This window comes from Leucoraja erinacea, chromosome 10 (assembly GCF_028641065.1).
Source record: "Leucoraja erinacea ecotype New England chromosome 10, Leri_hhj_1, whole genome shotgun sequence".
In the NCBI taxonomy this organism is placed as follows: domain Eukaryota; kingdom Metazoa; phylum Chordata; class Chondrichthyes; order Rajiformes; family Rajidae; genus Leucoraja; species Leucoraja erinaceus.
This window is the reverse complement of record NC_073386.1, coordinates 15,427,096-15,441,620: the sequence shown is the minus strand read 5'-3', so window position 1 is coordinate 15,441,620 and position 14,525 is coordinate 15,427,096. Positions and strand designations below refer to the sequence as shown.

Here is a 14,525-nt window from a genome sequence, read left to right as displayed (position 1 = left end):
AGGGTCCTGACCCAAAACATCACCTATTCATTTTCTCCAGAGATGCTGTCTAACCCACTGAGTTACTCCAGCATTTTGTGACCATCTTTGGGGGAACTTTAGTCATGTGGAGACATGAAGAAGATTCTTTTCCTTGGAGCAGAGAAGATTAAACTATTTGACTAATGTTCTCATGAATATTCTTAAATTAATTGGGTGTAGAGAAATTACTTTCAGAGGCAGAAAAAATTGGCAAGCCAATGCTAGAGGTTTAAGGCAATTGATAAATGGTATTTTTTAAATAGTTTTTTTTTAAACTGGAAAGCAGTCAGAAAGGCTGAAGGATATAATTTCTCAATTTAATCATTAAGAGAATTAGTTAAATATACTATGATGGCAGAGAAAAAGTCAGCTTATTTACGATGGAGTAGTCAGCTTTTAAGATCATCTTTGCACAATTGAATTAAATGGTTTAAGCAGAACCATTGCAACTTGCAACAAGCAAGCCCATCAAGGCTTTGCAGCTGTAGTTTACTCTGAGGTTTTCATGACTAATATTAGATTTTCATGAATAATATTAGAGTACTAATATTAGATTTTCAGGAAAGACTATTTAAAAACTTTATTTACTCGATGGTTCTCTGAATGCTTTCAAAAGAGAGTTAGACAGAGCTCTTAAGATAACGAAGTCAGGGGATTATGGGGAAAACCAGGAACAGGATACTGATTGTGGATAATCAGCCATGATCACATTGAATGGCGGTGCTGGCGCGGGGAGCCAAATGGCCTACTCCTGCACCTAATGTCTATTGTCATTTGTAATGTTGTATACACGCTATCAAAAACCATACAAGCCAAGGAGACTGCTATCAATTGCTTCATTTATTGTTTGCTACTTGTAGATGGACGAAACAAAAACAATCTCAATTTTACAAAAAGTATTTCTAATCTGCAATTAATTGCCAACACTAATATACCACCAAGAATGTCTATTAGCAATGATACCCATGTCAATCAGAACACAGTTTGCCTGTAACAGCAATTAGTAAAAGTTACAAACAATTTGCTGGAGGAACTCAGTAGATCGCGTAGCATCTGTGGGACGGAAAAGGTGATATTTCGGATCAAATCTCTGCATCCTATCCCCTTCCCACAGATGCTGGTCGACCTGATGATCTTTTTAGCAGATTATTTATTGCTCCAGTATCAGCAGTCTTATGTCTCGTTAGTAAAAGTTAATTCATTTTACAAGGAATATGGAGGAAGTGTTAAAAACCTACCTCTCCTTGGATGGGAGTCTTGTGCCTACAGCAGGTGATGAAGACTACAAATGGCCAGTCATCGGGTTGCATGATGACTCCCGTAGCATGGGCGCAGGTCACATGAAAAGACGTGGGGCAACGGCCATGGGAGCACTGAATACAGCAACCACCGGACTTCTTCATTCTCTTCTTACAGTAGAAGCATTTCTGTAAGTGGCCAAAATGTCATCACAAGCAATTTTAATTAGAGTACAATGATTGAGGCACATGAGACATCAATGATACAATGCAAACTGTAGTCTGTGGGAAGGGGATAGGATGCAGAGATTTGACCCGAAAAGTGATTTATTTTTTGTCACCTAACCCAGACATGCAGTAAAGACTGCCATTTATCTGGCTGAGCCCAAATTATATTCAAGCAGTAATAAAAAAAAGCAAAAATTATTGCCAACAAAAAACTGTCTAATCGCTTCGGCTTGACATGACTTTATCATTACAGTGTTAGAGATTGTTAGACATGGGACATTTTTCACACATGATGTGGATAGCAGGCATCCATATAAGTTGAGAACCAGTCGTCAAAAAACCTATTCCAATGGAAACTAATCAGTAACCAATTTTGAAATTAAATAACAGATCTGTCTAGAACATGGTATACTGCCCAACTGCAGGAGGCTGCTCAAGATATGGTTTGTAAACTGACATGACCACGAGACATTTTTGTACACTTCAGCCAAATGCAAGACAGTGGGCTTTATTAACTGACCTACATCTAAATAGACATCAGTTACCATCAGTTAAGTTATTTTGCACCTGTATGCCAGAGATCAAGGAGGGTTCCAAGACCCAACAGATTCTTACACGTCACATCAAACATGGCATATTTGTTCACCAATTAATAAATGGTACATTTGTATATCCAGACAGTCAGCCCTCAACACTGATTTTGGGTGTCTGGGTTTTCTGTCTGATGAAGCTTTTAGGCAATCGTGTGAATTACTTGGGTCCAGAAAAGATATTTGGACATTCAGAGGTGTAGTGCTTCCATACCTCAAAAAAAAATCCTGAAATTGAATCCCAAATTTACTGGAATTTGATGGTATTTCCTGAAATTTTCAAAAATGCTTCCTGCATGCTATTTGTTGTTGCTTTCCATTCACGAGCACACGTTAACAACAGCAATCAAACTCAGACAATGAACACAGTTAGCCTCTAATTAGCCTCAAACTAAACTACTGGGTTGTGACAGCTCCCTCTCTCTCCCCTCCCCCGTCTCTACCCTCTACTGCTCCCTCCCTCCCTTTCTTTTCCTTTTCCTTTCCCTCTCTCCCCCTCCCCCTCTCTCTCTCCCCTCCCTCCCTCCCTCGCAGCATTAGAGGGCCCCCCGGCAGGGAGTGAGGCGGTGGCCTGGCCGGAGCAGCGGGCATTGCCTTTTTTTCCCTCCAAAGGGGGCAGGATTGGACCTCTTTGCGGAAAGTTTGACACCCCTCATATAAAACAAGCGTGGACCCGTTGGGTCCAACTCCCCCTCCCCCAATGCAATATTCCACGGTCGCACTCACCCGTACACGAGACAATGTAGTGAAAATGGTGATCTGATCCCGCCCAGGCCCACTGCGGACACGTGGGGAGACGGCGTCATTTTGCGTCCCTACCGCATTAGCGGCGCCATTTTAAATTGTGACGCGACCGAGGGGCCTCCCCCAACCGTGCAGGAGCGGATGGTCATAAATATACTTTTTTCCCCCCAAAGCATCCCGTGGGCCGGATGCAGACATTTTCCGAAATTATTTTATTTCCCAAAAATTACCAGAAGACAACCAGAATTTCCCGAATTTCGGGTAATTTCCTTCAAAGTGGAAACACTGCAGATGTGCCTTGGCAGGTATTGTGCTTCTACGGTAAAGATGTACTTCAATATTCTTCATTTGATGGCACTAGCATCGTTGAAGTGAACTACGTAATTGTAACTATGGGTAGTTCTGCTGAAACCCAATAGTTGCGTTTCCAAGAAACCCTACAATATAGAAAATCATGTTGTGGACATGAAACTGAACTGCAAAAGACTATATTATTATTTGCACTATAATTGTTATTTATTGAACATTTTCTTTTTTCCCCCCCATTATATAAAATGTTTACATATTCACATATTCTGTTGTGCTGCAGCAAGTAAGAATTTCATTGTCCCATCCGGGACATATGACAATAAAACACTCTTGACTTGTGTGAGTAAGGGAAAGGGTGTTAGGGGTGAAAAAGGTTTCGTATTTGGAATAATAAAGCTTCTTCCCCAGCAATTCTTTCAAAAAAAGTATATCTTTAATTACTCTACAGTTTATTTTTGGTTCTGCAAACTAAAGATACTGAAAGTTGTAAGTTACATTTTATATCATAGTGTATCATTGCACAAGTAACAATAGAAACCAATGCTTGTCAATTTCAATGTTTTTAAAGAGAACAATGATGTCTCTTTATTGTGAACAAGTTAACTTTATTGAAATTATTTTCAATCACCTGCTGATATTTGACCTTAAAGAGAATCAATCTCACTAAACTTTGGAAAGATTCCACCAAGAATGCATTCAAGAAGTGAGACTTACGAGAATAATTCAGGGGATGTTTGGTTTAACATGTTATTATTATACCGTACATAACGGCCCTGGACTGTTAGATGGATGAAGAGGGATCTCATTGAAACTTACCAAATAGTGAAAGGTGTAGGAAGGTGAAGAAGGGTCACCTATTTCTTTTCCCCAGAGATGATGTCTGACCCAGAGTTACACCAGGTTTTTGTGTCTACCAAATAGTGAAAGGTCTTTATAAAGTGGATGTGGAGAGGATTTCCACTAGTGGGAGAGTCCAAGACCAGAAGGCACAGCCTCAGTATAAAAGGATGTACCTTTGGAAAAGAGATGAGGAGGAGGTCGTCACTGGGTATTTTTAAAGAGGAGATTGACAAGTTCTTGATTTCTAAGGGTGTCAAAAGTATGGAGAGAAGACAGGAGAATGGGGTTGCATGGGAAAGGTAGACCAGTCATATTGAACGGTGGAGTAGACTCGATGGGCCAAATGGCCTAATTCTGCTCCTATGGTTTATGAACCTATGAAGAGAATGCCCACTCGCCGTAATAGACCATTCATATACAACAGCTTCAGTCTCCCTACGGCTTGATAACAGTCATATGAGAATCATCGCCTATTAATAGTTATCCAAGGTCACCATTGTCCAGAAACTAAAATGAACCAACCTTAAACACAATGGTGTAAGAACTGGTCAGAAGTTTAGTATCCCATTTGCAAAGTGATTTCCCTTCCAACTCCTTGAAAGCTTTACCACGTATACAAGACACAAATCAACGGTGTGATGGAATGCTCACCACAGAAGTGGAACTCCATCTATAATAAAGCAGCTAGCTTGACTGGCACCCCATTCATCACTATTGGTTCACTCACACCTGTACCAGTATTGTTAAGCTGCACTGCCATCTACAAAATGCACAAAGCAATTTATCAAGGCTTTTCCTAACTGCTGTTCCTAATCCTCAATCTCAGCCAATAAGGGCATGCAGGACAATAGATGGATTGAATCCCATTCAAATCATATACTATTTTGACTTGAAATGCATTTTTAAAGGTGCTTCAGAATAATAAAGCAACACTCCCAGAACCCATTCCCACCAACACATGTGAATAGCTTCAACATAGAGCTGCAGAGGTTCAAAGGACTCAGTACTACCTGCATAATTTGAAACGGCAAAAAAGAATACTGGTCTTCAAGAGATACCAACATCTCGAGAATGATTTGGGGCAGAAAAAATGGGCTCATTAATTCAATAAAGAGCATCCTCAAAATTGAAAATAGCATTTGCACAGCAAGTCAAGTCAAGAGAATAAATTACCATTCAAAACGCCTGTGGAAAATGAGTTGAGAAAATCAACATGGGTGCTCAATTATGACTATGCCACAAAATCAAATTCATCTACAGGTGCACAACCTTTTATCCGAAGATCCAAATAACGAAAACCTCCGAATAGCGACATTTTTTCGGTCCTTGAAGAAAGGTCCTTGAAAACGTTCACCGGGGGCGGCCCGCAGAGGTGACAGCGGAACCTCCGGTCGGTCCTCGAAGAAAGGGGAACTAAATCCCCATTCATAAAAGAGAAGGTGAGGGTATATTGCGCGGGAGGGTTAATAATCGACAATATGCTGCTACCTGCCCGCTGAGTTAAAAAGTTCCCACGGTAGACTCACGATACACAGTGTATCGTGAGTCTTGCGTGGTAACTTTTTAACTCAGCGTGCAGGCAGCAGTAGATTGTCGCTCCCTTCAGTTTCACCCCACCTACACCCCTCTGCTTCCCGGCCATGTGTGTGACCCCTTCCCTCCCCTCTCCAGCTCCCCGCTCATTGCACCAGCGCGGGGGCTTTGTACTGTCTTCACGTCGCGATGCTAGCAGCACAGTGCCAGTCACCGGAGACGTCAGGACCAACGGAACACCGACCCCCAGGCCCACTGCAAGCACGGAGATCCCAAATCAGCAACTCCAGCCCAGCCCCGTTCCAACTCCAGAGGAACACGCTCCCCATAGGGGCAGAAGCTGATGGTGTGCAAGGGGTACGTCTTGTTCTTGGGGTCGCGCAGCTCGGGCTGTGGGCGAACTGCCACTTGTCGCCATAGCGGCCCATCGGGGAGCGGATTCCTCTGGAGTTGGAGGGGGAGGGGGGTATTGTGCTGTTTGATCGCCCCCTACTATTCCAGGGACAGGGAGACAGGATGTTCACCGAGGGCGGCCCGCAGAGGTGACAGCGGAACCTCCGGTCAGTCCTCGAAGAAAGGGGAACTAAATCCCCATCCATAAAAGAGAAGGTGAGGGTATATTGCGCGGGAGGGTTAATAATTGACAATATGCTGCTACCTGCCCGCTGAGTTAGAAAGTTCCCACGGTAGACTCACGATACACAGTGTATCGTGAGTCTTGCGTGGGAACTTTTTAACTCAGCGTGCAGGCAGCAGCAGATTGTCGCTCCCTTCAGTTTCACCCCACCTACACCCCTCTGCTTCCCGGCCATGTGTGTGACCCCATCCCTCCCCTCTCCAGCTCCCCGCTCATTGCACCGGCGCGGGGGCTTTGTACTGTCTTCACGTCAGCGATGGCAGCCAGCAGGCTAGTGCAGTCACCGGAGACGTCAGGACCAATTGGACGTCGACCACCAGGCCCACCGCAAGCACGGAGAACCCAGAGACCCACAGCCAGCAGCAGCCCAGCCCAGCCCCGCTCCAACTACAGAGGAACCTGGGTTGCGGATGACTGGGCGCAGCTCGGGGCGTCGTAGGGGCCCATCGGGGAGCGGGTTCCTGTTGGTCCTGACGTCTCCGGCCACCTGCTATCCTCCGGGAACTGTACCGCCCTTGCAGGAGAGTGGGGTTGTTTGCAGTTGCAGAGGGAGGGGGCAAGGGCGGTACAGTTCCCAGTCTCAGCTCCAGTCCAGGGGGGTGGCCGGAGACGTCAGGACCAACGGGACAGCGACCCCCAGGCCCACTGCAAGCACGGAGATCCCAGAGACCCACAGCCAGCAGCAACTCCAGCCCAGCCCCACCCCAACTCCAGAGGAACACGTAGGGGCAGAAGCTGATGGTGTGCAAGGTGTTCTTGGGGTGGCGCAGCTCGGGCTGTGGGCAAACTGCCACTTGTCGCCATAGCGGCCCATCGGGGAGCGGATTCCTCTGGAGTTGGAGGGGGAGGGGGGTATTGTGCTGTTTGATCGCCCCCTGCTATCCCAGGGACAGGGAGACACAGCGGCTTTTTAGACTGGTGGGCAATCACTTCCAAAGTTCTGCCCACAGTCAGTACACCTCTCCTACACTGCATTTCATACAAACATTTATTCTGCTAGAAAAAACGACATTGAAGACTCTAACTCGTGACCGAGTAACTGCCGGGATTAAGGCGCAAACTCGCGACCTTGCGGATATGAGCCGAACACTCTACCACTGAGCCAGCCATTAAAATCTTCGCTAAAAAATTTCCATTCCGAAGACCGACAAATTCTGAATTACGAAAAGTGTCTGGTCCCAAGGCTTTCGGATAAAAGGTTGTGCACCTGTATTTCCTGCAAAAGAGGTTGTTGGCAATGTACTCATACACTTGGAAGAGGCCACGGTTTTATTCTATTTGTCCAGGAGAGCTTTGAATGTCCACAAAGCTGAAAATGATCACTGGAGGTTAGGTAGGTAGGGATGACATTTCACCGATGGTGGCATGCAAATTAGAATTTACTTGCCTGGAGTAGGTGACAAAAAATAGACAATGCCAGAGACAATAGTGACTAATGCATCTGTAACAAGTGACATTTGCATCACGTAATTCATACCAGCTTCCAGCGAAGTGGTGGTATTGGGCTGACATCCACAGGGCGTCGTTCTGCAACGTCCACAAACCGTACCTCCAGCACTGCAACAGCACACATTAGGTGAACCCACCTATACAAAAAAAGTATATTTAATGGATAAATCTAATAACTGAACTGCCTTTATTTAAGCTGCTTAAAAATATTCCTAAAAGTTCTTAAAACATATATTAACATACTTATACGTTCATGGCCAGACTTTTCTTGGCCAGGAACCTTTCACAGGATTATTTATATCCAACCTTGGTTCACAAATAACCCCTTGCTCAGCTTAGTAAAGACTTATCATTCTGAGCATGCGCCGAACTGAGAGGCAGCCAGTCCTTGTAGCTCCGAGTCTTGTTTAGTGTTTTAGTGTGTTTTGTGCGTTGGTTGTTGTTGTTGTGTAGTATTTTACACAGTATGCGTAGAGTAGCGTATAGGAGGGCTGAACTCCTTATGCGGCGACGGACAGCTTACGGAATAAAACACCCTATCCCGTCTGAGCTGAAGACGCCGTTCCATGGTTGCCGTGCCGGTGCCAGGCTAAGCGCGTGGAGGTATAACAAGCCATTTCTGCCATCGATCCTTATGGGGAAAGTCAACTCATTCCCTAACAAGTGTGAGGAGCTGGAGGCCCTCATGAAGAACCAGCGGGTCTACCGTGAGTGCAGTCTCATGTGTTTTACCGAGACGTGGCTGATGGACAACATCCCAGACTCCTGTGTGGATCTACCCGGCTTCAGTACGGTACGAGCTAGATAGAGACCCGAAGGCGAGTGGAAAGATCAAAGGTGGGGGTCTTGCTCTGCTGGTGAACAATAGGTGGTGTAATCCAGGTCACATAACTGTGAAAGATAAGATCTGTTGTCAGGATATTGAGGTCCTGGCGGTTGGATTGAGACCTTATTATGTACCGAGGGAGTTCTCCCACATCGTCGTCATTATTGTTTATATTCCTCCTCGAGCGGAGCCTGTAGTCGTATGTGACGTCATCCAAGAGACTGTCGCGAGATGACAGACCCAACTCCCGGACGTACTCTTTGCCATATCAGGGGACTTCGAACATGTGAACATTGCCCTCACTTGTCGGGTTTCTCTCAGTATGTTGACTGTCCCACAAGGCACAATAAGACACTGGACTTGTGCTATGTCAATGTCAAGGAGGCCTACAGTGTTTTAGCCGTTCCACCACTTGGCAAATCAGATCACAGCCTGGTTTACCCAAGGCCTTCTTACAAACCCTGTGTACTGAGACAGCCTACAACCACCCGGTCTTTTAGAAAGTGGACACCAGAGGCCAGTGAATCACTGAGGGCCTGCTTTCAATGCACAGACTGGGACGTACTGATGGAGCCACAGGAATTCAACAGCAGTATGGACATCGACAGGATGGCTGGATGCATAACGGACTATATCAACTTCTGTAGAGATGTTGTTGTGTCAAAAAGAACTGTTTGTTGCTTTCCCAACAATAAACCTTGGATTACAAGCAACATCAAGAGCCTCCTAAACAAGAAAAAGGAGACTTTCAAGGTTGGTGACCGGGAAAAGATCAAGAGGGTACAGCATGACCTGAAAAGGAGCTTGAAGCAGGCAAAAGGGGACTATAAACGGAAGCTGGTGAGGAAACTGAAGCACAACAGCATTGTTCTTCGACTTTTCAAGTGCGTTCAACACCATCCAACCCCTGATTTTGAAAGACAAGCTTGAGAAGATTCCACCTTTATCTCCTGGATATACAACTACCTGACGGGTCGACCACAGTTTGTTAAGCTGGGGGACTGTGTTTCCGGGACAGTGGTGTGCAATGTTGGAGCCCCACAGGGAACGGTTTTGGCCCCGTTCCTCTTCACCTTGTATACTGCAGACTTCAAATATAAGTCTGATACATGCCACATACAGAAATATTCAGATGCACAGCGATTGTGGCATGTGTGAGGAACGGACATGAGGAGGAATACAGGGACTTGACCAGTGCTTTCTGTGTCTGGAGTAAAGAGAACTGTCTCATCCTGAATATAACCAAGACCAAAGATATGGTTGTTAACTTTGACAAGTCCAAGCTCCCCCTTCAGCCAGTTAACACTGCAGGGGTGGACATTGAGGTGGTGCAGACGTATAAATATCTGGGAGTGTACCTTCATAACAAACTGGGCTGGTCTGTCAACACTGATGCCCTCTACAAAACAGGACAGAGCACTCTTTTTCCTCAGAAGGCTCAGATCCTTCAATGTGCGCAACAAAATGCTGTACTTATCATACTGTGGTTGCAAGTGTCATTTTCTACGCTGTTGTCTGCTGGGGTAACAATATCAGTGCTAAAAACAGCAAGAAGTTGGACAAGCTGGTAAAACGAGCTAGCTCAGTGCTCAGTATTTATTGCTTTCATGTATTGTCCATATTGTATTTTATGTATTTTTGTCTGCTTTCGTTCTAAATGTGTGGGTTTGTTGGTTGTTGGCTTCTGGACATCTGAATTTCCCTGAAGGGATCAATAAAATATTTATTATTATTATTATTATTATTATTTATTATTATCATGGTAAACCAAAAGTAGCCCTCCTTTCCCAACTATTTCATAAGGTGGAAGAAGTTACTGTACAAGACTGAGAAGGTACAATAAAAACACCAGTACAGCAAAATATGCAGTTGGGAATTATACTAATTTGGTGGTCTTACAGCATCAATTTGTCACCGGGCCAGTATTTAAATGCTTCAGGCAAGTAAATTTTAAAAGTTTATATTATTGATTTTACCTAAACTGGAGTATTGTGCTCTATTCAGAAAAGATGCACAGTACTATTCCAATTGAATGATTTGGGGACAAAAGACTTCAGAAACAGTTCTTCTTGGAAGACATACTTAATTAGGGTTTTAATTAGAGAAATTATATCCATTGACATGAAGGTCACGAGGCTCTAAACTAGAGGATGAACAGACTGTGGCAGAACTTACCGCTTCTTAATAGACAATAAGTGCAGGAGTAGGCCATCTGGCTCTTCGAGCCAGCACCACCACTCACTATGATCATGTCTGATCATCCACAATTAGTACCCCGTTCCTACTTTCTCACCATATCTCTCGACTCCATCCTCTATCTTTAAGAGCTCTATCTAACTCCGTCTTGAAAACATCCAGAGAATTGGTCTTCACTGCCTTCAGAGGCAGAGAATTCCACAGATTCACAACTGAAAAGGTTTTTACTCATCTCTGTTCTAAATGGCCTACCCCTTATTCTTAAACTGTGGCCCCTGGTTCTGGACTCTCCCAACATCGGGAACGTTTCCTGCCTCAAGCGTGTTCAATTCCTTAATAATCTTATATGTTTCAATAAGATCCCCTCTCATTCTTCTAAATTCCAGTGTATACAAGCCCAGCCGCTCCATTCTTTCAACAAATGACAGTCCCACCAACCTGATTTTCCCAGTCTACCTGCATGTTGAAATCTCCCATAACCACCATAACATTACATTTGTGACATGACAATTTTAACTTTCGATTCAACTTGTACCCTATATCCAGGCTACTGTTTGGGGGCCTGTAGATAGCTCCCATTAGCGTCTTTTTACCCTTACATTTCCTCAGTTCTATCCATACTGACTCTACATCCCCTGATTCTATGTCACCCATCGCAAGGGACTGAATTTCATTCCTTACTAACAGAGCAACCCCACCCCTCTGCCCACCTGTTTGTCTTTTCAATAGGACGTACACCCCTGAATATTCAGTTCCCAGCCCTGGTCCTCTTGCAGCCATGTCTCTGTAATTCCCACAACATCATACTTGCCAATTTCTAACTGAGCCTCAAGCTCAGCCTAATTGATGGAGTCAGGGGCTACAGAGCAAAGGCAGGAGAAGGGTTTGAGAGGAAAAGATAGATTAACTATTATTGAATGGGAGCATAGACTTGATGCGCCAAATGGCCTAATTCTGCTCCTAGAACTTCCTACAAGGCAATTGAGAGAACACTGATGTGCCTTCTCCGACCCCCATAGCATTACAATTGCAGTCACTCAGGCCAACATCAGAAGATCCTAAAGGATGGTGAATCCTCGGAAAGCATCTGGACCAGATGGTGCATCTGGTCGTGTTCGCAAAACCTGTGCAGACCAACTGGCTTGATTTTTGTGTGGACATCTTCAAGCTCACATTACTGAGGTTTTAACCTGCTTTAAAAGGGCATCAATAATTTTGGTTCCCAAGAAAAGTAAGATGATATGCTTCAATGAATACCACCCGTCAGCACTAACGTCTGTGGTGATGAAGTGCTTTGAGGGATTTATTATGCCGCATATCAACTCCTACCTCAATAAGAACCTGGACCCACTACAATTTACCAACCATCACTACAGATCAACGCGGGATGCGATCTCGCTGGTTCCTCACTCTGAAGTGGACCACTTGGACAATAAAAACATATGCCAGAATGTTGTTCATGGATTCCAGCTCTGCATTCAAATCCATAATCCCCTCCGAACAAGTTACCAAACTCAGGGAACTGGGTTTCTGTATATCCTTAACTTCGTCATCAAGAGAACACAATCAGTACGAATTTGCCACATTTCCTCCTTGATAATCATCAGCACAGTGACACTTCAGCTGTGTGCTCAGCCCCCGCTCTAGTCATTGGATACATGTGACTGTGTAACCGGGCACAGATGCAACTCCATGTTTAAATTTGCCAACTGCACCATTGCTGGATGAATTACAGATAATGATGAGTCAAAGTATAGGAGGTAGATCAATTGACTAATTGAATGCTGCCAGACCAACAACCTTGCTCTCAAAGTCAGTCAAATCAAGGAACTGATTACTGACTTTAGAAGAGGAAGGCCGAGGGTCCCAAACCTATCTTCATCGATGGGTTGGTGGTGGGGAGGCAACAATGTAAACTTCCTGATGTGCATATCTCTGAAGATCTGAGCAGAACGAGATCATTTTCATAACCTATATTTAAGATTAAAAGTCCATTTAGTTTTTCAAAGTAATGCACAAAATCATTTGCCACCCTAAATAATAGCTTTATATCAAGATACAAGAACAGAAGAATAGAGCGATAGAGGCAGCATTCAGAGGGATAATTCAAGAATTCAGTAAATTACCAAATTCGGAAGAAATAAATATTACTCCAAACACATTGTAATCCCATAACTCAAGACAGAGTGGGAAAATATCTGTAATGCCTCGAGAGGCCCACACTCACTGAACTTGCTTACAAGCAAGAAAAATTAGAAACGGGCATTGAGAAAATGCAATCAGATTGCAGCATACATTTAGACACAAGGAACTGCATACATTTGTTTACAAAAAGATGGGACACAAAGCAACACCTATCCTTGTTCTCCAGAGATGCTCTCTGACCCGCTGAGTTATTCCAGCACATTGTGACTTTTTTTTTTACAGCGTTAATTTGTCCTATTAATCTCTCATGTAAATAAGTGAATTTGCTTTGCAGCATTTAAGGTAAAGATTTCAGGAGAACATTTCTTTATACATTGTATTAAGATTTAACACGCACATTATGAATTACACTGACCTGTTATCGGTGGTTTTCTGAAGAGCACCTCCCCGAAGGGTACAAAGACAGCAATCCTGTACAAATGCAAAGGATGGAATTATATACTATTGTAATAGGCGAAATATAAAAACAGGTCCAGTTCTCACAGAAAAAGGAATAGGAAAGTAGGACAGATGAATGCATGGCTGTAGAATTTGTGAAGGGGGCAGAGATTCCGTTTTCTGGATCACCTGGACCGTATGGCAGAGATGATCTGTCCAAGAGGGACAGATTACACTCGATTTGGAGGGGGACCAACCAAATGGTGGTCAGATTTTGCTGGTGTTACTTAGGATGGGTTAAATTAAATTGGTAGGGGGACAGGATCCAATGAGGTAGGTGTGAGGCTGATGGTTGGTTCAGAAGTGAATTTCAGAAAGTTCAGGAGACCAGATACTGAGCAGCATGGTAGGGAGCAAGTAAAGACTGTTGAATTAAATTGCACATTTCAATGATAGAGGCCTGATGAACTCTGATAAATTAATTCAGGGTGTGGATAATTATGTGCGACCTGAACATTTAAGCCATTATATAAACCTTGCTAAGATGGAGACAAGACTGGCAGCTCAATGTTCCAAAATGCAGGTGCAATAAGTGAGATACAGGTAGGGTAAAAGAAGAGGAAGAGTTGTTTTCTTGATTAAGGAGAACATCACGGCAGTAGTCAGAGATGACATCCCTGAAGGATGTTCAGTGAGGCTATATGGGTGGAGCTGAGAAGTAAAAAGGGAATTGGGGTTGTTGCATAGGCCCGCAAATAAGGAGCAGACATTAGAGGAACTAATAAGCTGGGCTGCAAGACTAATAGGGCTGTCATAGTAGGGGATCTTAACTTGCAAATTATAGACTAGCTTTACCTTAGACCCAAGGGTTTCGACGGGGTGGATGTGTTAAGTGTGTTGAGGAAAGTTTCCTCAGGCACTATGTAGAGGGTCCTACAAAGGAGACTTTTTGAAATTTTCACGTTCGCCCAAATTAAAATTACAAAGGAGCAGCCAAATATCGACTGTGACGCATTGGCTTCAGCATTCAAATACTATCATACCACATACAAATCGTGGCATTTGAATGTTTAACAGCAGTAATTGCAACAGTTTTTAAAACATTGCAATCAGGTCTGTAGACATTAGATAACCCTAAGATAACATAATTGTGCATTGATTTTCTAGTTTCTGTGCATTTTTAATTAAATTCAGCATCCTTACCTTGACACAAAAACTCTCAGATTTGTTAAACATGATGCTCCTTTCAGAAGTGCACCTCATAACTGAAGTAGGCACAATAAAACAGTAGAGAGTAGAAACCAGCACCTAATTATAACATTGAATTTTGT

The 14,525-nt window shown here is 43.8% G+C and overlaps 1 protein-coding gene across 3 annotated transcripts in view; it reads right to left on the bottom strand.

Moving 5' to 3' along the window:
• The window catches only part of LOC129700811 (lysine-specific demethylase 4A-like), a 77,388-nt gene that overhangs the window by 12,544 nt on the left and 50,319 nt on the right, over positions 1-14,525 (bottom strand). For all 3 annotated transcript variants that reach the window (XM_055641532.1, XM_055641531.1, XM_055641530.1), the window contains exons 16-18: positions 13,172-13,227; positions 7,618-7,726; positions 1,260-1,448 (exon numbers count right to left, since the gene is read on the bottom strand). In XM_055641532.1, the coding sequence (XP_055497507.1) occupies positions 1,260-1,448; positions 7,618-7,726; positions 13,172-13,227 (354 nt within the window). The remainder of the gene's footprint in view (positions 1-1,259; positions 1,449-7,617; positions 7,727-13,171; positions 13,228-14,525) is intronic.